The 25,981-nt window shown below is 40.3% G+C and overlaps 2 protein-coding genes across 2 annotated transcripts in view; both read left to right on the top strand.

The window, feature by feature from the left end:
• The window catches only part of LOC311046009 (elastase-1-like), a gene marked incomplete at both ends in the record, with an annotated part of 110,496 nt that extends 92,733 nt beyond the window's left edge, over window positions 1–17,763 (top strand). Inside the window, 4 exons of the mRNA XM_084058080.1 lie at window positions 1,162–1,313; window positions 2,191–2,250; window positions 17,561–17,584; window positions 17,704–17,763. Of these exons, the coding sequence (XP_083914206.1) occupies window positions 1,162–1,313; window positions 2,191–2,250; window positions 17,561–17,584; window positions 17,704–17,763 (296 nt within the window). The remainder of the gene's footprint in view (window positions 1–1,161; window positions 1,314–2,190; window positions 2,251–17,560; window positions 17,585–17,703) is intronic.
• A 143-nt stretch (window positions 17,764–17,906) lies between these two features.
• LOC311046008 (chymotrypsin B-like) lies at window positions 17,907–25,191 on the top strand (the record flags this gene model as incomplete). The annotated part of the gene is made up of 10 exons (XM_084058079.1): window positions 17,907–18,000; window positions 18,510–18,533; window positions 18,814–18,948; window positions 20,460–20,594; window positions 21,883–21,998; window positions 22,288–22,367; window positions 23,000–23,084; window positions 23,340–23,517; window positions 24,356–24,495; window positions 25,030–25,191. 10 exons carry the CDS (start codon window positions 17,907–17,909, stop codon window positions 25,189–25,191), a joined length of 1,149 nt encoding a protein of 382 aa, XP_083914205.1.
• Between the last annotated feature and the right edge of the window lie 790 nt (window positions 25,192–25,981).

Below are 25,981 nucleotides of genomic sequence, written 5' to 3'. Positions count from 1 at the left end.
CGCTGTAGTATATATGCCCGGCCTGTGGGTGGCGCTGTAAAGCTGCCACAAAGCACCAAAAAGAGAGAAGAAGAGTGCGATGTAAACACAAACAGCAGGTTATACAGTATATGCTGTTCTCCAAGTCCACTTGTTGCTGAAGGTGGTAGTGTATAGGAGCAGTACATTTAGCTGTAAAAGCCCTATTGCGCTAAGTAGCTTCTGCAGCACAAACGCAACGCTGATGGGGGCCGCCATGTTTGTTGTTATTGGGTGGGTGGGTGGGGGGGGGGGAGTCGGCGCATGCGGGTTAAGCGAGACGGAGACGCAAGGGTGGCGTCTTCAGAGTTATTCACTCTGGGACCCGCGGTTTAAAAAATGAGCGTATTCGCGCACCCAAAACGCCGGCTCTGTGTGGACGAAACGTCCAAACGATTTAAAACTTTTGCGGATACACCTAAAAACGTCTCCGCAGGGACATGGCCTTAGTCAGAAGCGCCTTTTAATACTTTTCATTGGTTCAGATTTTGTAAAACCCACACACAGACGTAAAGGGTGTTCAAAAGCACTGATTTATTAAAGAAAATACAATCCGTTGAAGAACGGAGATGATTTCTGCTCGACAGTGAGTATATGGATTGTACAACTATGAATTCCAAGTATATGTATGTACAAATATGTGCAGGCATCATGACATGCCTGTGACATCACTGATTAATCCTTGGTATCTTTATCTTAGTCTTTTCACAAGTAGTGGAAAAAAAACTAGGAGCTGTATTTTTTTCCAACTCACGGTACACCCTAACTCGGGTGCATTTCGCCTTTCCGACATGTCGCCTTTCCGACGTTAACGAACCCTATACCTAACCCTAACCCTAACCCTAACCGCACGCGGAAGCCACTAGTCGGAGTGGCGAGATGTCGGAATGGAAGGAGCACCCCCCCTAACTCAAACTCAGTATTGTGTTGTTTTAAAAACGTGTTTTTTTTTGTTTTGTTTTCATTATCTGAAAAGTTAATATTTTGGACAGTTTGTTTCTGGCTAAAGAACAGGTTCCTGGCTCATCTATTCCTCTCTATTCTGTAATCAATATATATTCCTTTACCAATGGAAATATAAGATGTAAGTAACACGTTTTCCTCTCTTTGTCTCTTTTGCCTCTCTGTGTTCTTGAAACTCAGGAAATAACAAACTTTCAAACAGGCTGTTGGAAGGCAAGGCTCCCTTGATCTCTAATCAACGCTGCATGGATCCACATGTCTATGGAGACCGACTGGATGACACCATGATCTGTGCAGGATACATGAAGGGAGGACGAGTTGACGCCTGCAGAGTGAGTATGTGTGCAGGCACGTCAATCCCGGGGGGGTTGCAGAGGTCATGTCTCCTCCAAACATCAGATTAGTCATTTAGAATAATAAATACATAAATAAGGATTGAAACATAGTTATATAATATAAGTTAATGATAAGTAATATAATAAGTAATATAAGTTAATATAATTTAGACAACAATAATGATTGGTTTTCAGGGTGTTAAAGGACAACTTTGTTGTTTTACAACCAAGGTTTATATTTTAGCTTGTAATTAAAGTAAATATAAGATGAGTGTTATTTCTTTTTTCATTTACTGCTTTCTATAGTTTTAGCAATTTTCGCGATATTTTTTACAGTGGGCGGGGGCATTCTGTCTGGTGGCTAAATATGCCTTTTTTACACAATAAAAAAGGTCCTGTGGTCTTTGATGGCCAGATGTGAGTTATTGGGGGCTAGAACAGCTACTGTAAATAATAATAATGAAATCGCCGGGTTATTGTGTAAAATAATACATATTTAGCCACCGGACAGAATGCCCCCGCCCACTGTAAAAAAAAGATCGGGAAAATTGCTAAAACTATAGAAAGCAGTACATTTTATTTTTTTAACACTCTTCTTTTATTTACTTTAATTACAAGCTAAAACATGAACCTTGGTTGTAAAAAAACAAAGTTGTCCTTTAACTGTCTTTATTCTTTATTGGCTCAAACTTGAATGATGAACTGAAAAGCAGTGCATTGTGTTGTATATGCAACAGGATGCATACAAATGGCAGGCTGTTCATCAAATTATTGGTTTAGGAATGCGACAAAAACAAACATGAATTCAAGTCTCCATGGGGTGAGTAATGTTTTGGGTGAACTACCCCTTTAAACTGGTTGTTTGTCTTTACAGGGTGATTCAGGCGGTCCTCTGATGTGTGAACAGGATGGAATTCACTACGTTGCTGGTTTGGTGAGCTGGGGGCCTCGATGTGATGTGAGCAACAGGCCTGGTGTCTACGCCAATGTCTACAGATTTATGGACTGGATTAGAGTGAAGAGTGATCATGCTCATGATCATGATCATGTTTATGATTACGATTATGATGAGCCCCATACCTCCAGGTCTAATGCTCATTTTGATTATGATTTCACTAATGATGAGAACCATACCTCCATTGAGTGATACAGTAAGTGCATGTTAGGTACTGCAGTACTGATATCGCATTATCTTTTTTTTATTGTGTGTTTACACATTGCATTAGCATGGAATATGTGGTAAGTAAGTAATTAAGTAAGCTTTTCTGAGCCATGAGGCCCATATGGCAGGACCCTATCTCCTGTTTCTCTAGCATGAGGCGGCTTGATGTACAAGTATACCCCCTGGATGATATGACACTAGTACGTCACATGTACAAGTAGACCCTCTTGATATGACACTAGTATGTCACATGTACAAGTAGACCCTCTAGATATGACACTAGTATGTCACGTGTACAAGTACACCCCCTGGATATGACACTAGTATGTCACATGTACAAGTACACCCTCTGCTACATTTGTGAAATATGTCTAGAAGTACCTGCATGTAATTATCAAGTAACTGAATATGCTGGCACTGCTAATAGAGATATTAAGTTGATAATAATGCATAATACAATGTTACTAGAGATATTAAGTTGATAATAATGCATAATACAATGTTACTAGAGATACTAAGTTGATAGTATTGCATAATACAATGTTACTAGAGATATTAAGTTGATAGTAAAGCATAATACAATGTTACTAGAGATATTAAGTTGATAGTAAAGCATAATACAATGTCACTATATGTTACGTTGATAATAATGCATAATACAATATTAGTAGAGATATTAAGTTGATAGTAATGCATACTACTTAACGCTGCTTGCTCGTGGGGGAATTGTTGGGTGAATGGTGTATTGGTGTTGACCTGCTATTAAGTGCCATTAGAAAAAAAATCTATACAATTAAAGCACAATGAAATATTTGGTCAATTTTGTTTAGATTAACTATGAATAAAAGTTGATTTTAATATGTACAGATGTGCCATTTCAAAACTTCACATGTCCTGCCATCGCCAAGACAGTACATTTTCAGGGGATTCCCAGGGCAATAAGAGGGACAAAGAAGGGTATTTAAAATGGTGAATTATTTTGATGATCACTGCTTTTATGATGCTAATTAATTTGAGCAACTGGTCAAATCACCTTTCGCCTCATAATGAGTCTGACACCACCTTCAACACACATTCTTTTGTTCTCATGTATATGGATGTCTGTTGAAGGGAAAAATGGGGGGGTGTAGTGACAACTTCTTTTCAGGGGCAAAACAGTGCATTTTAAGGGCAGAAAAGGGAGGAAAAACATGCAATTTCAGGGCACTTTCAGGGAAAGAACAGTAACGTGTGAAGTTTTGAAGTGGCACATCTGTATGGGGCCTGGAGAGGCAGGGAAAGAGAGAAGGAAAGGGCCCTCTTTCTCTCCTTTTACCCCTCTTAAAAACACAATTACTCTTTGGTATCACCTTCTATAAAGCTCATGTCTATAATGCATTATTTATAAACTTACATATAATCTATTGTAATCTGCATAATAACACTGCATATTAATGACTTTCCTGGAGGTGTAGGCAAAAATGTTTTGTATGTTGCTCTTGCATAGATTTAATTATTTAGTGTTTTCACTTTATTTAAAGTAACCAATAACCACTTATAACAACTTATAATCACGTTATAAGTAACCACTTATGGCGACTTATAATCACGCTATAAAATATAACGGTTGTCATAATGCATTTTAAAAATGATATATTAACCCGTTTGTATTACGAAAATTCCTTACATGGAAGACATGGGCTTCATAGAAAGTTCGATTGGCAGAGTGGAGCAGGCCGTCAGTACAGCTGGGTTGAGGGGTTTCTCTGTATTCTCTCTATCTCTCTACCTGTGTGTCTCTCTCTATGTTTTACTCTGTTCATTCAAAGTACTGAACTGTAATGTACAGTAACATCATGCAAACAGGTCCTATTTATGAGGGGCCGTTCAGGCCAACAATAATGAAACACTTTCACACACGCTAACGAGACAGTCTTATACTTACTACTGAAATGCTTTTACATTCAATTTTGAGACACTTTCACACGGAGCACAACAAAACAATATATAAATCAACGGCCCGAGAGAGAGAGAGAGAGAGAGAGAGAGAGAGAGAGAGAGAGAGAGAGAGAGAGAGAGAGAGAGAGAGAGAGAGAGAGAGAGAGAGAGAGAGAGAGAGAGAGAGAGCGAGCGAGCGAGAGAGAGAGAGAGAGAGAGACCCCCTCGCATCACTACCAGGGTCCTTGGGAGTGTTCTGGGGGTCCCCAGCAGTATAACCACTTAAACCATATAGGCGGGATAAATGACAAACATAGCCTATATGAAAATATCCAATCTACAAGCTCACAATGCAATGCATTGTGAGCTTGTAGATTTTCAAAAACATTTGACAAATTGTGAAAAACACCATACATATAGTGGTCCCTGGCACTAACCTTGTGGTTGGACTGGACATGGATACAGTCAGTGGAGAAAAAAAGTACTCACATTTTTACTTTAAGTAGGCTATCAATACTGCAATGTAGAAATACTCCGTTACAGGGTTTTTTTCCAGTTTTTTTTTTCTTCATTTCATGCCCCACCAGAGACAGACAGACAGACAGACAGACAGACAGACAGACAGACAGACACCCGCCCGTCCCGCACTGCCGCGCATCACTACCAGGGGGGTCCTTGGAAGTGTTCTGGGGGTCCCCAGCAGTTTAACCACTTCAACCCATATAGCCTACATCAGCTATTTGGGAATTTTAGGGTCAGTGCTGACCCGTTCGGTGCCCCCCGGGACGGTTTTGTCAACGGGGGGAATCTTTTTGGTGCCACTAACATTCATCTTTTATTTTTATTTATTGTATATCTGCTATTTTTGAATAGCCAACATATAGCCTACAATATGGATAAATAAAGGGGTGAAATGTATTAAAACCTTTTGCTGGGGACCCCCTCAAGGACCACTGGTTGAGAACCACTGATTTAAAGGAAATGGCTATAGGGGCAGTTCTATAACTTATTCATTAATTTAGATGAAATAGAGTAGAGCAGGGGGCTTCAACAGGGGGTCCTCAGAGTTACTACAGGGCAGTGATGCTATGCTCATTTGAGAAGTGGTTGCTCTCTATTTTAATGACGTGACGCGCACGTCGCTTAACACCTACAGTGCACCCCTGCTACAGGGGGTCCGCCAAATCATTGTGTGATATGATTTTTTTTTTACATCAACCACTTGAACCCTAGCAGCCGAAAAAAAGCAGATCTACAAGCGTGACGCTTGTAGATCTGCTTTTTTTTCGGCTGCGCGGACGGTGTCACACGCAAACGCGTTACCTAAAGAATTCGGTCGGAGTTTTTTACCCCCGGTATCAGTAGCGGGGGGCGGGGAGCGGGGGGGGAATTAGGACGGAGGGGAATTCATGTCATGGTATCAGGCCAGGTTTCATTAGTGAGGAAAATGGAATAAAATAAAATTAAAAAAAAGGTTCAGTTGAACGTTTGAGAACCTTCAAAAAGCAGGTTTTTGAGGGATTATTTTTTATTTATTATTTATTTTATTTCTAAAGGAAAAATTGTAATAGATTTTTTATTATCAAATAAATTGATTAAACACTTGTACAAAGGTGTTGTGCAAAATAACAACATGTCCCAAAAATATAAAAAGTGACTCCTAAGGCTATCATATGATTTACTTATATTGACTGTATCAATAGCTGTTTCACTCATGATACAATGTCTCTTTTTTATAATATTTTATAATATAAAAGTTTATAATATTTAGAGAAATTCTAAGTTTGTGGCCTACTTAGGCTGTTGTTGTGAAAGTTTAATATTAAGAGAAATTCTAAGTTTCAAACGCAAAAGTAGTGGTGAATTAGGCAACTGGATATCTATTATAGTTGCACTGCATGTTTCCTTTAAAGTTTAATGCACGTCTCCTATAGAGTTAAAAGGGGACGTTCGCATGAGCATCTCTGCATGCTGCCTTTGTCTTCTCCTTCTTATCTTCTCCTTCTCTCTGGAAATTTCTTCCTGGTGTGCGTGCGCACCTGCCTGTGCCTTCCGGTGTTAATGAAACCACTTCCATATGCTACTGAGATTTCTTGTATGCATACATGTGAAATTATTGTATACATAATAGTTAAATGATCTATACATGCTATTGTAATGATTTATATATACTATCAAAATTACTTATATACATCACTGATATTACTTGTATGAATGCATGTGAAATGATCTGTACATGCTTTAAAAATGGTATATATATACACTATTGAAATCATTTATACATACTACTTAGATCACTTGTATGAATACATGTAAAACTCTTTTATACATTATACTGAACTCACTTATACATATCACTGAAATTATGTGTATATATATTATTGAATTTATTTATACATATTACTGAAATGACTTGTATGAATACATGTGAAAGGCTTGCACATACATCTAAAGTTTTCATTTAGTTTGTAATAATATACAAGAAATTCAGTTGTAAATGTACAAGTGTTCAGTAATATACATGCAGCCTTTTCATATGTGTATGTGTGAGTGTTTCAGATATAAATGTTTAACTTGTATGCGTGCAAGCATTTCGTATGCATGTGTATATGACACAGAAGTATATATGTATGTGTATGTGTTTCTCATATGTATGCGTAAGTGTTCAGATGAGTATGTATAAAGTTTCATATATGAACGTGCATCGATTTACAAAGTATGTATGTATGTGAGAGTGTTTCAGTAGTGAGTGTGCAAGTGTTTCAATATTGAACGTATAGCATTTCAGTAGTATATGTAAGAGTGTCTCGTCAGCGTGTGTGAAAGTGTCTCAAAATTGAATGTAAAAGCATTTCAGTAGTAAGTATAAGACTGTCTCGTTAGCGTGTGTGAAAGTATTTCATTATTTTTGGCCTGAACGGCCCCTCATACCTATTGTGCCATACCATAACATAACACAAACCAATTTGTTTCCAAGGGCTTTTTGCTAATTGTTGGTAAGTTTACACTTTTAGTTTTTGGTATTCTTCAAATCACTTCCCTGTCTGAATGAAATGTACACGAGTAATTCCTGTCTGAATGGAAATCTAGCAAAAATAAGCCCTCTTCTAATCCCCCAAAATACTCAATGGATGTATTTGAAATGCACTCAGTGCTACTGAGATTTGAACGTGCTACTGAGCTTTGAACGTGCTACTGAGCTTTGAACGAACATAACAAAATAAAATAAAATGTTAAAAAAGAGCCTGCAGCTCAGAACAGGATGTGACCACAATTAATCTTCTGGGAAAGAAACACTACAAACGTGGATGTGATTAGAACAAAGTGCCTCCAAATGTTTGGCAAATGCGGCTGCAGCTGTTAGTTGGCTGTAATTTTGTATGAGGAGATTTGCACACATATTAGACGGGGCCAAAAAATGGAAAATTCTGTAACCATGCAGGCATTTTTGAGTAAAAGTTTGCATCCAGCATTTTTTCAAAGTTCAATGTGTCCCCAATAAGAATCCACCGGATGCCAGTGAAATAAGGGTCCCAGTTTTTTTATTCCTCCGCCAAAGGAGATATGGTTTCACCACCACTTGTTTGTCTGAGCGTCTGTTTGTAAGCAGGATTACGGAAAAACTACTGCGCCAATGTTTATGAAACTTGATGGAAGGGTGGGCTGATGATGAACCAAATTAACTTCCCATGCCCCTCGGCCATAAGGGGGCGGGGCAATGGGCGTGGTCAATCGCAAAAAGACACCCAACTCCCAAATGGCTTCACATAACGCCACAAAACTTTGTAGCAGGGATGGTCATCGCCTAAGAAAGAACGGATGCACTTTACACATCCACTGGCTAAAAGAGGGCATGGCAACCTAACAGAGCCCAGCACAGCCCATTATAGCCCACCAGAGCCCAGCAATCTGGCACATTCCAGCACACAAAGTCCATCCCACTGGGAGAATAGCCGAGGGTATGGGGGTAGTTAAATGACTGTAATAGGCTATACAGGGCTGGGTCCAGCTGGAATAGGCTAGACTAGAATGTTCTAGGTCTTACTACACTCTAATAGGCTCTATTAGGCTGTACTAGGCTCTTGTCAGCCCTTTAGCCCCTTTGCACTTGAGATTAACCACTGTGTCCACAGGCAATAGTTTTACATGGGTTTGTGTCCACCGGCAATAGTTTTACATGAACATTTCTAGGCTATAGTATAGTACTGCCCCGTACAACCTAACAGAGCCCAGCACTGCCCACCAGAGCCCATTATAGCCCATTATAGCCCACCAGAGCCCAGCATTCCGGCACATTCCAGCACACAAAGTCCAGCCCACTGGGAGAATAGCCTAGGGTATGGGGGTAGTTAAATGACTGTAATAGGCTATACAGGGCTGGATCCAGCTGGAATAGGCTAGACTAGAATGTTCTAGGTCTTACTAGACTCTAATAGGCTCTATTAGGCTGTACTAGGCTCTTGTCAGCCCTGTAGCCCCTTTGCACTTGAGATTAACCACTGTGTCCACAGGCAATAGTTTTACAAGGGTTTGTGTCCACCGGCAATAGTTTTACATGAACATTTCTAGGCTATAGTATAGTACTGCCCCGTACAACCTAACAGAGCCCAGCACAGCCAACCAGAGCCCATTATAGCCCACCAGAGCCCAGCAGTCCGGCACATTCCAGCACACAAAGTCCAGCCCACTGGGAGAATAGCCTAGGGGGTAGTTAAATGACTGTAATAGGCTATACAGGGCTGGGTCCAGCTGGAATAGACTAGACTAGAATGTTCTAGGTCTTAATAGACTCTAATAGGCTCTATTAGGCTGTACTAGGCTCTTGTCAGCCCTTTAGCCCCTTTGCACTTGAGATTAACCACTGTGTCCACGGGCAATAGTTTTACATGGGTTTGTGTCCACCGGCAATAGTTTTACATGAACATTTCTAGGCTATTAGAGTCTAGTAAGGCCTAAAACATTCTAGTCTAGCCTATTCCAGCTGGACCCAGCACTGTATAGCCTATTACAGTCATTTAACTAAGCCCATACCCTAAGCTATTCTCCCAGTGGGCTGGACTTTGTGTGCTGGAATGTGCCGGACTGCTTAGCTCTGGTGGGCTATAATGGGCTCTGGTGGGCTGTGCTGGGCTCTGTTAGGTTGTACGGGGCATTACTATACTATAGCCTAAACATTTTCATGTAAAACTATTGCCGGTGGACACAAACCCATGTAAAACTATTGCCCGTGGACACAGTGGTTAATCTCTAGTGCAAAGGGGCTAAAGGGCTGACAAGAGCCTAGTACAGCCTAATATAGCCTATTAGAGTCTAGTAAGACCTAGAACATTCTAGTCTAGCCTATTCCAGCTGGACCCAGTCCTGTATAGCCTATTACAGTCATTTAACTACACCCATACCCTAGGCTATTCTCCCAGTGGGCTGGACTTTGTGTGCTGGAATGTGCCGGACTGCTGGGCTCTGGTGGGCTATAATGGGCTCTGGTGGGCTGTGCTGGGTTCTGTTAAGTTGTAGGGGGCAGTACTATACTATAGCCTAAACATTTTCATGTACAACTATTGCCGGTGGACACAAACCCATGTAAAACTATTGCCCGTGGACACAGTGGTTAATCTCAAGTGCAAAGGGGCTACAGGGCTGACAAGAGCCCAGTACAGCCTAATAGAGCCTATTAGAGTCTAGTAAGGCCATTAAGTAAGTGGACATTAAGACATAGACTTAGATTTGAGAGCTAAACTTTTAGGACTAAAAGAGAAAAACAAATTGTAATGCCGTACCAAATTCTTGCATAATTTATGCTAATAAGGAAAGGTAGCATGATTGCACCATGGTAATAGATGGATTTCTGGACATCATAAACATGGACTTAAACTCTTAGATTACCTTTATACGTTAATTAAAAGCTAAATTATAGCCTTTTCCCAGTTTTTGGCAATTAAGTTGCTCATTATGCAAATTTCTCGATATTTATGCCTAAACCGATACTTTTACAGCTTGGCATCCGGCAGAAATGGATTCAGCGCCTAAAAATCATATAGAAACAACTCACTTAGTACTTTTACTCAAAAATGCCTACCACATTGTTTTCCAGGGGGAATTTTTCCATTTTCGGCCCTGTCTATATTAACACAATGACATATGAATGAGACTCTTGTGTTGGTACCCACGCTGTGTGCCCATTGAACCACACCAGACTGCAGGAATTCCTAAACTCTACACAATCTTTCTCACAAACTGTCTCTCATACAATATTCAAACATTATGCAGTTGATGAGGATATACAGTAGTCACCAGAGGGACAGATTAATATATATCCCTGGATGATATGACACTAGTATGTCACATGTACAAGTAGACCCTCTTGTCTAGAGATATTAAGTTGATAGTATTGCATAATACAATGTTACTAGAGATATTAAGTTGATAGTGAAGCATAATACAATGTCACTATATGTTACGTTGATAGTATTGCATAATACAATGTTACTATAGATATTAAGTTGATAATAATGCATAATACAATGTTACTAGAGATATGAAGTTGATAATAATGCATAATACAATATTAGTAGAGATATTAAGTTGATAGTAATGCATACCACAATGTGACTAGAGATATTACGTTGATATTAACGCTGCTTGCTCGTGGGGGAATTGTTGGGTGAATGGTGTATTGGTGTTGACCTGCTGTTAAGTGCCATTAGAAAACACATCTATACAATTAAACCACAATGAAATATTTGGTCAATTTTGTTTAGATTAACTATGAATAAAAGTTGATTTTAATATGTATGGGGCCGGGAGAGGCAGGAAAAGAGAGAAGGAAAGGGCCCTCTTTCTCTCCCTTTACCCCTCTTAAAAACACAAATACTCTTTGGTATCACCTTCTATAAAGCCCATGTCTATAATGCATTATTTATAAAAAATACATATAATCTATTGTGATCTGCATAATAACACTGCATATTAATGACTTTCCTGGAGGTGTAGGCAGAAATGTTTTGTATGTTGCTCTTGCATAGATTTAATTATTTAGTGTTTTCACTTTATTTAAAGTAACCAATAACCACTTATAACAACTTATAATCACATTATAAGTAACCACTTATGGCGACTTATAATCACGCTATAAAATATAACGGTTGTCATAATGCATTTTAAAAATTATATATTAACCCGTTTGTATTACGAAAATTCCTTGCAAAGAAATGAGTGCCTAGCAATAATGATGCATCAAGATATTTTACCTTATAAGTAATTATAAAATGGTTTCTCTGTATTCTCTCTCTCTCTACCTGTGTGTCTCTCTCTATGTTTTACTCTGTTCATTCAAAGTACTGAACTGTTATGTACAGTAACATCATGCAAACAGGTCATATTGTCCATAACATAACACAAACCAATTCGTTTCCAAGGGCTTTGTGTGCTAATTGTTGTAAGGGGAAATTTACACTTTTAGTTTTTGGTATTCTTCAAATCACTTCCCTGTCTGAATGAAATGTACACAAGTAATTCCTGTCTGAATGGAAATCTAGCAAAAATAAGCCCTCTTCTAATCCCCCAAAATACTTAATGGATGTATTTGAAATGCACTCAGTGCTACTGAGTTTTGAACGTGCTACTGAGCTTTGAACGAACATAACAAAATAAAATGTTAAAAAAGAGCCTGCAGCTCAGAACAGGATGTGACCACAATGAATCTTCTGGGAAAGAAACGCTACAAACGTGGATGTGATTAGAACAGAGCGCCTCCAAATGTTTGGCAAATGCGGCTGCAGCTGTTAGTTGGCTGTAATTTTGTATGAGGAGATTTGCACACATATTAACACAATGACATATGAATGAGACTTTTGTGTTGGTACCCACGCTGTGCCCATTTGAACCACACCAGACTGCAGGAATTCCTACACTCTAGACAATCTTTCTCACAAACTGTCTCTCATACAATATTCAAACATTATGCAGTTGATGAGGATATACAGTGGTCACCAGAGGGACAGATTAATATATATCGATCTTAGTTAAACATGAATACATTATATTGATCTCAGACAGAGGAGCCAGTAGCTCAGAGCAGAGTCCAGAGTGCTGAGTAAACACTGGTGCAGGATAGACATGAAAAACAAACATCCAGCTCAATGTTCAAACCAAAATGCTTTGTTGGCATGAAAACATATGTTTTACATGATTATGATACAATGTTTTATGTTTTACATAACATAAAACAAGTGACAACATTACGTATACAGAGACAACAGGTAAATAACATCTTAACAATAATGAATAACAAGCAATATAAACAATGAGACAATGATAACAGTGATATGCAGCACTTAGTGACTTAGTTTAGCCAGATGTCCATGGCTGTCCCTCAGTTGATGACAACTCCTCACATATTGTGCATGTTCTCCTAGAACATATTCTCTTATTCATGGTGGAATCACATTCTTAGTATTTGTCTTTAATTTTAGGGAAGAATGATGCTCTAATGTCTTTATGTTTGTCACATTGTAACAGCTCATTACTGATCACATTAATTAAGTACAAGTGTCCTCTTGTCTGGGGCTGACGTTAAAAGAAAATAGCAGATCTACAAGCCCACAACGCCACACGCTGCGAGGCGTTGTGGACTTGTAGATCTGCTGTTTTCGGCTAATGTTCTCCCCAGAATAGGGATGCGAGGGTTCAGGTGGTTAAAACAAAACGTTTTTTGGTAAAGAAAATAAAAAATCCTATCACACAAAGTTTTGGTGGTCCCCCTGTAGTACCTCTGAGGACCCCCTAAGGGTCCCGGACCCTCTGTTGAAGACCCCTGACTTAAAGCATTATACATACCTGACCAGAGTCCCCAGAGGGATCTGTACCCTCCAGAGGGCAGAGGTTCTCAAAGTGGGGTCCGGGGACCCTCGGGGGTCATTGAGGGGTTTCCAGGGGATCCACAGGAAAATCAGTTAACATAGCATCAAACTCAATGTAGCCACTTTGACCCTATGTAGTCTACATTGGCTATTTGGAAAATAGCAGATCTACAAGCTCACGAGGTGTCGCATAGCGGCACATTGTGAGCTTGTAGATCTGCTATTGTCAGAAAATATTGAAAATATTTTCAGATGGGGGTCTGTGGACAAATACACATTAATTTGGGGGTCCTTGACATGAACATGTTTTTCACCCCAATATGTTGTTGAGCTCCTGCAACCCTCCCTGTGTCCTCAGGTCCTCAGATGGGGCTCTCTTAGAGGGAACCACAAGGAGGGTCCCAGTGCACCAAAGCATTCTGGTCATTGTATTAATTCTTAAATGGTGCACATTTCAAATGTTACTACTAACCCTACTACAAATGTTAGTATCTTTGAGTGAATGCAGGTTCTTCTAAGCAGTTTTCCCTTTAATAATACAAATTATATATATGCTAGACCATACCCGGTCGACGCATCCGTGGGGGGATATGCGCACATGATCTGGCAACCCGGGAGGCGACATTGTTTGACACATAAACGCTAATAAGAAGCTGAGATTTGAGGAAATTGAAAAACGGGCTTCACAGTTAAGTTCAGATGGTAATGGTCAATGGCTGTGTGCAAAATCAGAGCAATTGGTCCAGCCACTGAGGAGAACCGGGTAGCTTCACTCACTCACCACTACAGACAGAGGTTACTAGAATTATAGTAGGATATATATATATATATATATATATGTACACAAATAATGCTATTTGTTTGTGCTTGCTCATATGCACACCTCAGTCTACAGCAACACTACTATTATTTGTTCACTAATGTTTCTTTGTCCTTGTTTAGTGTCTACCCTGCCTTGCTGCCTCTGCTGCTCTGGTCCATGGCTAGACACATAGATATTTAAACCTAGATTGGCCTACTGAACGCCCCCTTCTGTGACGCACACGGAAATTTCCAGCTGCCCCCCCCGGAAGCTCTCCGGAAGTATGGGAGACATTGGCTCAGAACCTGGACAGCAGGGGCGCGGCCACTGCGTTCTGATTCAAATCAATAGCCAATGAAGAAAAGGGGCCGGGATCCACATGCAGTGGGTGTTGCATGTAAATAGGAGCGACGGGAAGCAATTTCTCCTTGAGAAATTGCGGCCGCCATTGTTTTGTACTGCTGTTTGCCTCTCGTCGGACTGTTTAGATGAGTTGCACAGCTCTCAGACCGGTAAGAGGCGTGTCCGCTCAGATTCTGAGCGTAAGCTACATCCCGCCCACAAATACAGGGGTTTTGGCCCAGAAGTTCCTTGCCCCTCCCGTTTGTATGCGAGAGCTGGCGAAAACCTCTGGGAACTCAGATTAGTCACTCATTGCTCTGGCTGCCCCGCCCTATCTCAGCTGTCCCTCATGAATGATTAGGGCCTGAGGCTACAAAGAGGAGCTGTTGCCAGCTCTCAGTGTCTCCCACACCGAACTTCCGTCATTTGAACCCTTAGCTTATTTGTGTTGCTTTATTTCAGTTGTGATGGGCTTGGTCGTAAGTATTGTTTGGCGTTTTTCCTTTACTGGTTAGTTTAGTATGTTTCTGTTGTTTTAGTAGTTTATGGGGAGTCTGGTGAGACTACAGCACTATGTGCTGTAGTCTCACCAGACTCCCAACTTCTGAGTTTGACCAGCCCATCAATTTACTTTGTCCGGTTAAGATTTTAGATAGGTCTCGGTTATGTTTCACTATTTATGTCTGCAACTATATTCAATGTTTTGTGGTGTGCAACAATTAAAACATGTGTTCTTTGTGTTTATATAACTAGACCATACCCGTAGGGGAATATGAGCACCCAACGTGTGCAGTTTGGCTTATGCGCTGAGAACAGACAGTATCAGGGATCGGAAGTGAGTTTGTACTGTGTAGTGGAGTGGTTCTCAAACGGTTTTATGTCAAGGACCCCCAAATTGACACTTGTTAGCCCGCGGACCCCCATTTGAAAAGATATGCCAGGAACCCCCATAAGAGCGTTTTTTGTACGGCTCTAGCAGTGAATCTCAAGCCTTTTAATTTCAAGGACCCCCAGTTTGACATGCATTAGGGCTATGGACCCCCATTTAATGGCATTTCTATGTCTTGGACCCCAAGTTATATAGTAAAGTCCACGGTACATGCTCCCGTCGCGAACACACACACACACACACCACGGTACATGTTCCCGTCGTCCCGTCGCGCGCACGCACACACACACACACACACCACACCAGGCGCGCGGATACGCGAGTCCCCCATACGCAGACTTTTAAAATAGTACTGGATCTAAAAGTGCTCATGTGCGTATGTGCATGGTGTGTGCGAGAAAAGTCTGCTCTGCTGTGTTTCCACAGAATGCAGTCAGAGAATGGGGGCGGGGTCTATGGTGTGGATGGAAGCAGGCTGAAGTTGCCATGTCGGCTTAGTGGCAATATTGGTGGTGTTGTGTTTTGGCGTTGGTTGTGAAAGTGCAGGTGGGTGTGGGGACGCGTTGTGAGCTTGTAGATCGGCTGTTTTCCAATAGGCAAGGTATATGCGCGAAGGCGCTTCGTTTGGCCTTCTTTTCATAGACCTCGTTGCTTGTAGGGTTCGTTTGGTTTGGCCTTGTTTACTGCTTGTTTCTCTCGCGAAACCTGGCGAGTCCCCCCAACGAAGACACCACCACCGTGAGGTTACTAGAATTATAGTAGGATAAACCTCCAAGCCAGTGTGAGAACTGACTTTATCCTGTTTATTATGTTGTAGCCCTTGGTGGTCGAGCCAAGTTTAAAGGACCGTAACATTATCTATATTGTATTTGAAACAAATGTCAAAGTGCTAAAACAGTGTAAAATGTTGCATAAAACATCAAAAGAAGTTATTAGAATAACATTAAGATCACATGAGGGCATAAAGCCTGTAGGAGAAAACCAAGCGTAGCTAAACATTTATTGATTAGTTTATGTTTACACAACTCTGGTTCCTGACATTGATGTCATTGTTGCATCAGCTCAGGACTTAGAGCAGTGGTTCTCAAACTGTGGGTCGATAACGTGCAACATTGTATTCTCACTCAACAGTAAACAAACCAACATGCGGTATAAGTGTATGTATAAGTGTGTCCTAATCTGCTGCTTTCATGTTGCATTATGTGTCAACTTTCAGTTGACTTCAGTATTTATATGTTTATTTATGTCTTTATGTTATCTTTCTATTATCTTTAGTGTGATTTGATGAACGCGTGATGTGTTTTTCTTGTTTTTCGTGGGGGGGGGGGGGGGGCGGACAGTGTTATGGTACGGCTTCAGACACAGCAGAGAGTGAGTGAAGGTATTTGTAGAGCTTCAGACACAGAGAAGACTGAAGGTGTGAATGAAGGTATCTTCAGGGACCAGACAGCAGGATGAAGATGGTTCTTTGGCTGATTGTGACCTCTCTGCTCCTTCATGGTGAGTAGATCTAATTCTCCTCCTGATACCTGAGTGTATGTTCAGTAACAGCGTTAAATAGCTCTATATTGTGATAGTAATCATTGCTATAGTGTTTGTTCAATAACAGTGTTAAATAGCTCTATTTTGGGTTAGTAATCATTGCGATAGTGTTTGTTCAGTAACAGTGTTAAATAGCTCTATATTCCACCGTTGGTTAATAATAATGAAAATCAACAAAGTAACTAATAACTAAAGTTATAAATTAATTGTAGTGGAGTAAAAAGTACAATATTTGCCTCTGAGATGTAGTGGAGTAGAAGTAAAAGTATTGCACATTTACTCCAGTAAAGTAAAAGTACCTCAACATATTACTTAAGTACAGCACTTGAGTACATGTACTTAGTTACTTGCCACCACTGCAAAACACACATTAAACACTTCAGCCCTATACTTCTAGATCTTTACTTTATTAGTTTATTGAGACGGGACAATGAACATTAATGAACATTCAATACATGGATGTGAATTCAATCAGCTGAACATGATCTTGTGTAAACATGCAGGATTTATCTAGAAGCTCATTTCCATCATGATATTTTTGAATGGCCAAAGTATTAACCCTTTAAGACTTGGAACGCATCTGTGTCACTTCTTGATTTGAGCGAAAAAGCATTATTTTACACTTTGGCTATTAAAAAATAGCCAAGTGTAGAGTCTGATAAAGTCTGTAAAGTCTGATAATCAGGCTACTGGTTACGCTCAAACTCATTCATTTATCATTTATCTCTTCAGCTCTCCAGGCTCTCCAAACAACAGGTAAACGAACATCAATAAACACATAAATATTATAGATTGTAACCTAGATTTTTTTTGTCCTAATCAAACAATCACATGACTGACTTTATTTAACTGTTTATTCTATTGTCTGTGCACAGAGTCTGGTGATGTCAGGCTGGTGGGAGGAGCCAGTCACTGTGCTGGTAGAGTGGAGGTGAAGCACCAGGAAGAATGGAGACCAGTCAAGTCTTATCACTGGGACCACAAGTCATCATCATCTGTAGTGTGTAGACTGCTGCACTGTGGCTCTGCTGTTTCTACTGAACTGAGACGTGGTTCTGCTCAACCTACATGGTGGATTATGTCTACCTGTGTTGGAGATGAATCTTCACTGAGGGAGTGTGGAACAATGAAGTCTGATACTGACCCCTGGAGTCTGGAGCTGATCTGTTCAGGTAACAAACAATGACTCTTGTCTGTCTGTCTGTCTGTCTGTCTGTCTGTCTGTCTGTCTGCCTGTCTGTCTCTCAGCCCCCCTCATGCAATCAATCCCCAACATATTGTTTCGGGGTGCGCTGGTTTCAGTTCATTCAACCTCCTCTTGTGTGTTGGCTAGTGAGGCGCGTCCTAGAGAGACATGACAGAATGGGTTTCATTTGGTGCCGGCCTGCACGCGCATACTGGTGCTTATCAGTGTGACGCCGTTTTTTAAGGGGTATTTTTCTACAATGTGGTATTGATACTTTTACTACAGAGTATTTCTACATTGTGGTATTGATACTGTTACTACAGAGTATTTCTACATTGTGGTATTGATACTATTACTACAGAGTATTTCTACATTGTGGTATTGATACTTTTAGTACAGAGTATTTCTAAATTGTGGTATTGATACTTTTACTCAAGTACTTCTTCCACCACTGGTTACACTCTAACTCATTAATTTGATCATTGTTCTCTTCAGCTCTCCAGGCTCTCCACACAACAGGTAAACAAACATCAATAAACACATACATATTATAGATTGTAACCTAGAAGTTTTTCTTCTAATCAAAGTAATATGACTTTATTTAACTGTTTATTCTATTGTCTGTGTACAGAGTCTGGTGATGTCAGGTTGGTGGGAGGAGCCAGTCACTGTGCTGGTAGAGTGGAGATGAAACACCGGGAAGAATGGAGACCAGTGAATCCTTCTTGGTACTGGAACCATAAGTCATCATCTGTAGTGTGTAGACTGCTGCACTGTGGCTCTGCTGTTTCTGCTGAAGTGAGAGATGGTTCTACAGATCATCAACCTACATGGGGGATTACATCTGACTGTGTTGGAGATGAATCTTCACTGAGGGAGTGCGGAATAATGGAGTCTGGTACTTCCTCCCACAGTCTGGAGCTGATCTGTTCAGGTAACAAACAATAACTAGTACAAAAAGGTGTACTACTTGATCTAAAATTTTGCTTGTGCCATTAATTATGTCTGTCTTTCACAAATGAATGACTTCTACTAGGGCAGGGCCTATCAAAATAAACTAGTGCGATATCAATACAGTACATGATATTGTTGGCTTAATTTTTGGTGTAGCACTACCTGGGGAAAATCTCACCAGCCGCCACTGATGAACATGATCATAAAGATGGTGTACAGTGGTAGAGGGGTAGTGGGCAACGTGAACATTTGGCCATGGTTCACAGTCTCTAGAGATACTGACGTTCACTTGTTGTAGTATCTGTGGATGTAAATCCTTCCTTGGTAACAGTGTGGACATCACTATCTTAGAGTTAGGGAAGGTGTAACCTTCCTTCTCAGTGACAGCTTTAAGAGACAGGGCCACTCTCTCCTGTTGTGACCTCAGGTCATGTATACCTGTGTGGATTAGGATCTGTCTGTCTGTTTCTCTGTCTGTCTGTCTGTCTGTCTGTCTGTCTGTCTGTCTGTCTGTCTGTCTGTCTGTCTGTCTGTCTGTCTCTGTGTGTCTCTGTGTGTCTCTCTCTTTCTCTCTTTCTGTCTGTTGACTCAGATAATAGATAAATATTGTGAAAATAGTCAATCTACAACTGTGAGGCATTGTGAGCTTGTGATTGTAGTAATTGTGCTTATTTTTATTGTATTAAAAAGGTCTAAAAGTCCTTAAAAATTGTCTCTGTCTGTCTCTCTTTCTCTCTGTCTCGCTCTCTCTCCAGAGTCACAGTCTGTAAGGTTGGTGAATGGGCCTAGTTCATGTTCAGGCAGAGTGGAGGTGAAGTCAAATCAGTCGTGGGTCTCAGTGTGTGAAGGTGACTTTGACCAGCAGGATGCAGAGGTGGTCTGTAGGGAGCTTGGCTGTGGGGCTCCTTCAGTCCTCCAGGGGGCGCTCTATGGAGAACTGAAGGCTCCAATGTGGACCAAAGAGTTCCAGTGTGAAGGCACTGAGTCTGTTCTCCTGGACTGCAGAACCTCAGACTCAACTAGAAACACCTGCTCACCTGACAAGACTGTTGGACTCACCTGCTCAGGTAAAAGACAAACTACACTTTAGCTGTGATTATTAGTTTACAGTCAAAGTAATATTACTTTTTGACCACTTAAAACCTTAAAACATGTAGTTCACTGTATTCCCAAGGGCTCTATCTAGGCCCCCTCCCGTTTTCACTCTAAAATAGCAGATCTACAAGCTTGTATTGTGATGAGTTGTGAGCTTACAGATCGTCTATTTTTGCTGACAGTTAACACTAGAATAGGAACACTACAGTTCTTAAGGCGAATTTTATTGTCTGTGTACAGAGCCTGTGAGGTTGGTGGGAGGAACCAGTCACTGTGCTGGTAGACTGGAGATGAAACACCAGGAAGAATGGAGACCAGAGGATCCTGCTGGCTGGAACCATAAGTCATCATCTGTAGTGTGTAGACTGCTGCACTGTGGCTCTGCTGTTGATACAGACAGGAGACGTGGTTCTACAGTTCAACCTACATGGAAGACAAGATCTAACTGTGTTGGAGATGAATATTCACTGAGGGAGTGTGGAACAGTGTGGTCTGATACTGACGCCGACAATCTGGAGCTGATCTGTTCAGGTAACAAACAATGACTTCAACAATGACACTAATCTATACTGTCTGTCTGTCTGTCTGTCTGTCTGTCTGTCTGTCTGTCTGTCTGTCTGTCTGTCTGTCTGTCTGTCTGTCTATCACAATGCGTAGTCAGCTTGTATATCTATTTTCAAACGGCTGAAATGTATATAGGGCTGAAGTGGTTAATGTATATTTTGTAATAATAATCTAAATCTACAAAGTAACTAGTAACTAACGTTTTCAAATAATTGTGTAAAAGTAAAAGTATAATATTTGCCTCTGAGATGTAGTGGAGTAGAAGTAAAAGTACCGAACATTGGAAAAATGGAAGTAAAAGTACCTCCACATTGTACTTAAGTACAGTACTTGAGTAAATGTACTTAGTTACCACTGCTCCTTTTAACCCAGTAAGATCTGAGACCGATTCGACAAATGACTTCTAAATCCTAAAGGTTTTCAGATAAACCAGTTTCTATATCAGTGGTGCTCAAACTTTGTCATGTCAAGGACCCCCTGAATTGTATTTGGCCGCAGTACAGACCCCATCTCTAAAAATGTTGTTCCAGGGACCCCCAAAAGCAAAGCATGGTATTACTGAAAGTAATACTATGAGTTTTAAGAAAAAGTTAAAATTGTATTTGTTCACAAAATAAGTGAGTAAAAACAAAAGATATGAGCTATACATCCCACTATAATATTTATTTTAACATTTAAGGTTGAGTTAAGAGATTTATCAATTATGTTGAAGATTAAATTGTAGAGCTATCATATGTATTAGACAGGTTATGAGTTATGAGTGTCTTTGTGTTGTACTGTATGTTGTGATGAGTTTGTTGTATGAATGTTGTGTATTGATGTAAATTGTGTTGTGATGATGCTGGTTGAGACCCCAGGAAGAGTAGCTGCAGTAACAGTACAGTAAGCTAATGGGGATCTAATACATACATAAACTGGATTTTTGTCCTATTTTGCCCAATCAGTTTGTAATAAAGGGCCCCATACCTCACTGCCATACAATGCAATGGGTTCTATAACTGATTTAAATATTTTGAGCCATGTCCTGATTTGGTAAAACAGAATCCATTCTCTTTGGGTCTAAACATTCCCTCAGTAAGATGAATGTAAATGATTTCAAGGTCAAAGTCGATGACACAGTAATCTCTAGCAAAGAAGAGATGACCTATATTTGGGCTGTATTCTTGACGTGTGTGTGTGTGTGTGTGTGTGTGTGTGTGTGTGTGTGTGTGTGTGTGTGTGTGTGTGTGTGTGGTGTGTGGGGGGGGTCCTTCAGGCTGTGGTGTTCCTGCCATCAAACCAGTGGTCAGTGGATGTCCCCGTGATGGATTAGGTATCATCAACGGTGAGGATGCTAAACCTCACTCCTGGCCCTGGCAGGTGTCCCTGCAGGTAATATACAACATTACTCTCTGTGTCATCATCCACACACCTGTCTATCTAGTGTGTTACTTTTATGTATTCAATAATGAAGTGGGAAACGCCTATGGTATATTTTCTGTACCATGACACATGTTCAACTGTAATGGGAAACATACTTCCACTCAGGGTGAAGTATAGACTTTTTATTGAGGGGGATTGGAACATAAAAGCATGGCGTCTTACAGGCCTCCTGGCCTATAGGCTTAGTCATTCACAAGTTAGATCAATCATACTGTTGCTAATAAAAATGTGAATTCAGAACAGCACCGGTTTTCATTTCTGTGGTGGATCACTGATCAAGGAGAACTGGGTTGTGACTGCTGCCCACTGTGATGTCAGGTACAGTAGTCAAGCTACTATAATGTCTCTCTGTACTGAATATAGTATAAGATATCATACATACAGTAGGCTATACAGCAGGACTGTGAAAACCATTTTAGGTCAGGGGCCAGGACTCTGTGAAAGATGGGACTTCATCCGGGCCATAACAGATGCACACGCACATAGATAACATGGCAAGCATTACTTGTTAGTTTTTAGGGGAACAAGCATGTAGTGTGTAGTCACCATATTGTATACGTAACTTTGCAATATGGTACAATGCCAATCAATGCTGAAAAAAACACCTTATGCAAACGAAGAGGCATATATCATGCCTTGTTTGACCTACAGCCATGAAACTTGCTTACACATATACCTCTACACATGCGCAACGCATCTGCCACATGACCCATTTGCTCCGCCCTATAGATTGTACACCAGATTGTTCAGTAGTTTGAAAAACATGTACAGCTTTACTCCTCCTGGGATGTTTTGATTAAATCCAAACTTAACTGAGCCTTTGTGACCCAATCAGATCTCTGTTACAATAGGCCTACTTTATTTATAAATCAGGTATTACTCTTTCTCACCTCTCTGAGTTAAGCAGCCCCAACCACCTTTTTAAATTATTTATTTGTAAACCATTTCAGTGCATCTGAACATAAAGTAGTCCTGGGCCTGCACGACCGCACAGACAGAAACACAAACAACTTCCATGTCAGGAGCATTGGAGAGGTAGGTGCTCTGTTTTGTAATATATGTAGGCCTAATAGGGATGCAACATAATTTTGTCAAATGTGTTATCAGGGTGCCGTACACAGTCCTCTCCATTACTTTTCCCCCTCTTTTTGGGGGGGAAATGTTTTATGTTCCTTACTCTAGATTGGAAAAGGTGGTTAAAGGCAGGCATTCAATCAACACACTATTTTCTTTTTGTTGTGTTTGCTTTAAAAAAAATACATCTCCTAACAGTTAAAATGTCACTGATAGGTCTTCAAGCACCCCAAATACAACACCAACACTTCTGACTATGACATCATACTGATCAAGCTGCAAAGCCCTGCCCAGATGAGTAGTCATGTGTCCCCTGTGTGTCTGGCTGACACTGACAACTTCCCTCCTGGCACGGAGTGTGTGACCACTGGCTGGGGCTGGACCCGCAATGACAGTGAGTGAATGACAGGAAACACACTCTTTATATTCATCAGCCACAGTGACTGGACTATTTCACCAGTCACTTCAATGATTTAGAATAGAGTAGGATGTCAGTAGGCTAACACTGAGCAAACTAATATAGCAGACTAACGAAATTCACAGTGGGATCAATCAACAATTGTCAATCATTATCATCAGTTTGAAACATACAGAATATAACTGTACAAACATGCAACGCTTCCAGACGCTGTAATATAACAAGTAAGACACGTAAACGCTGGAAGCGAACGCAGCCCTATTTTTTTTTGTCTTTTTGAAATTGTTATGTTTTTACGTTTTTACATGTATTTACGGACTTGTAATCCGTGTTATTTCACCGTGATGGGGAGAGCGTAGAGAGAAAGTGACGTGACTGCCTCCGCCTCGTATTGAAGCTATGGGGGGGGGGGCTATGGTTCTCCTATGCACAGAGTTTCGGAGTTCCTAGTCATCTATGCACGGAATTGCCGTTTGTCAATCCGTGCTGCCAATGAGAGTGCGAGTCACATGGGGGCGCGGCTGCACACAGACACACAGAGACACAGAGACAAAGAGACACAGAGACACAGAGCCTCACAGTTGTCATAGTAAGCTGCACTTGGGCGGAGGCGCGGCTTCGCGTTCGCAACAATAACAATGTTAGGGCTACTACATATTTTGGTAATCACCTTAAATTTTTCTAACAAACATCAAATGCCCTCTTCTCAAAAAAGATAATGACATGACAGCCACTAACTATTTAAAGACAATTTGTCATTCTCAGTGGCACTATAGCGCAAACCTAACGTTTGATACTTTGTGTATTTTTCCAGCTAATGAGAAACCTGACAAACTCCAGCAGGCTTGTCTGCCCCTCCTCACCAACGATGACTGCCAGAGATGCTTCCTCAACCAATTCAACATCACCAGTCAGATGATCTGTGCTGGAGCCTCTGGAGCTGTAACCTTCAAGGTGAGTGACACACAGTTAACCCATTGAGAACAGGAACACATCTGTGTAACAACTTTAAACCATTATTTTATACTTTATTTAAAAATAGCAGATCTACAAGCTCATAGCAAGGCACCTAGTGCCGGGGGGTCCCTGGAACAAAATATTTTGAGATGGGGGTCCGCAGCCAAAATACATATCATTTTGGGTGGTCCTTGACATGGAAAAACTTTGAGAACGACTGACATACGTTTAAAAAAGAAACACATTTAGAAGACATTTGTAGAATCCCCCAGAAGCAAAGATTTGAGTTAAAAATGTTTCACTTTGAAAATATAAATATAAATATATTCAAAGATTGCACACATTTTCACAATGTTTCATAAATAGCAGATCTAAAAGATCATAGCGGCACTAAGCTTGTAGATCTGCTATTTTTGAATAGCCAAATAAATTAATGACCCAGATGCGTTCCCGGTCTTAATGGGTTAAACTAAAAAGAGAGGAAAACATCAAGATGACATTTAGACATGAAACAACTGCTTCTTGTTTCAGGGTGACTCTGGAGGCCCCCTGGTGTGTAAGAATGGAATGGAACCCTGGATCCTGGTTGGTGTGACCTCCTGGGACGTGAAAGGCGTTCACAGCAAGCCTGCTGGGTTCGCCCGCATCACTGCACTGCGTACCTGGATGGACCGGACCATGGCTGACAACTAAACTGTAAACAGCTGTTACTCTTAACTCATCTTCACCATCAATAATAATCAATCAATGCAAATGCCTGGGTCCTTGATGTGGAAACTGGTGCAGTGATGAAATGCAATACATTTTATAAAATCTACACTTATGATCACATGACCAAAGTAGTGATGCCAGGTTGACAGTGTTTAAATTCACAATACAGTATGTTATCTAAATAATATTACATAACAAACCAACCTGGAGCATAAGAGTTAAATGTACTCTATACTAATAAACACATATTTTATTTTATTTTATTTTGGTAAAAGAAATATGAGTAAACACAATATAACCTAAACCCAGGATATACACAAGCGTAAAAAACACAAATAGTCAAATAAATGACACCAATACATCACATAGCATATACTGCATTCATAGAATGTCTACTATAGAAAACATTAGATGGCGTTTTCTTTCACGTAATACAGTTTCTCTAAAGGACCGTTAGAGCTACATCAATCCAAGTTTTTTTTTATTTGTTTTAGTTTGCAGTAATATAGGGAGATAATTCCAGAATGCTCTGCAATACCGTAATACGTAATTCGACAAACATCGTAGTAGGTTGGATTGATTTCAAACAGCAGTAATGAAGCGTTTTACCATAATGTATTGAAGTAATGAAGTGTTTTCCATAATGTATTGAAGTAATGAAGTGTTTTACCATAATGTATTGAAGTAATGAAGTGTTTTCCATAATGTATTGAAGTAATTAAGTGTTTTACCATAATGTATTGAAGTAATGAAGTGTTTTACCATAATGTAT

This window comes from Gymnoscopelus microlampas (assembly GCF_963454915.1).
Source record: "Gymnoscopelus microlampas genome assembly, chromosome: 5".
Taxonomy (NCBI): Eukaryota; Metazoa; Chordata; class Actinopteri; order Myctophiformes; family Myctophidae; genus Gymnoscopelus; species Gymnoscopelus microlampas.
The sequence above is the reverse complement of the archived record's forward strand: the minus strand, read 5'-3'. Positions and strand labels throughout refer to the sequence as shown.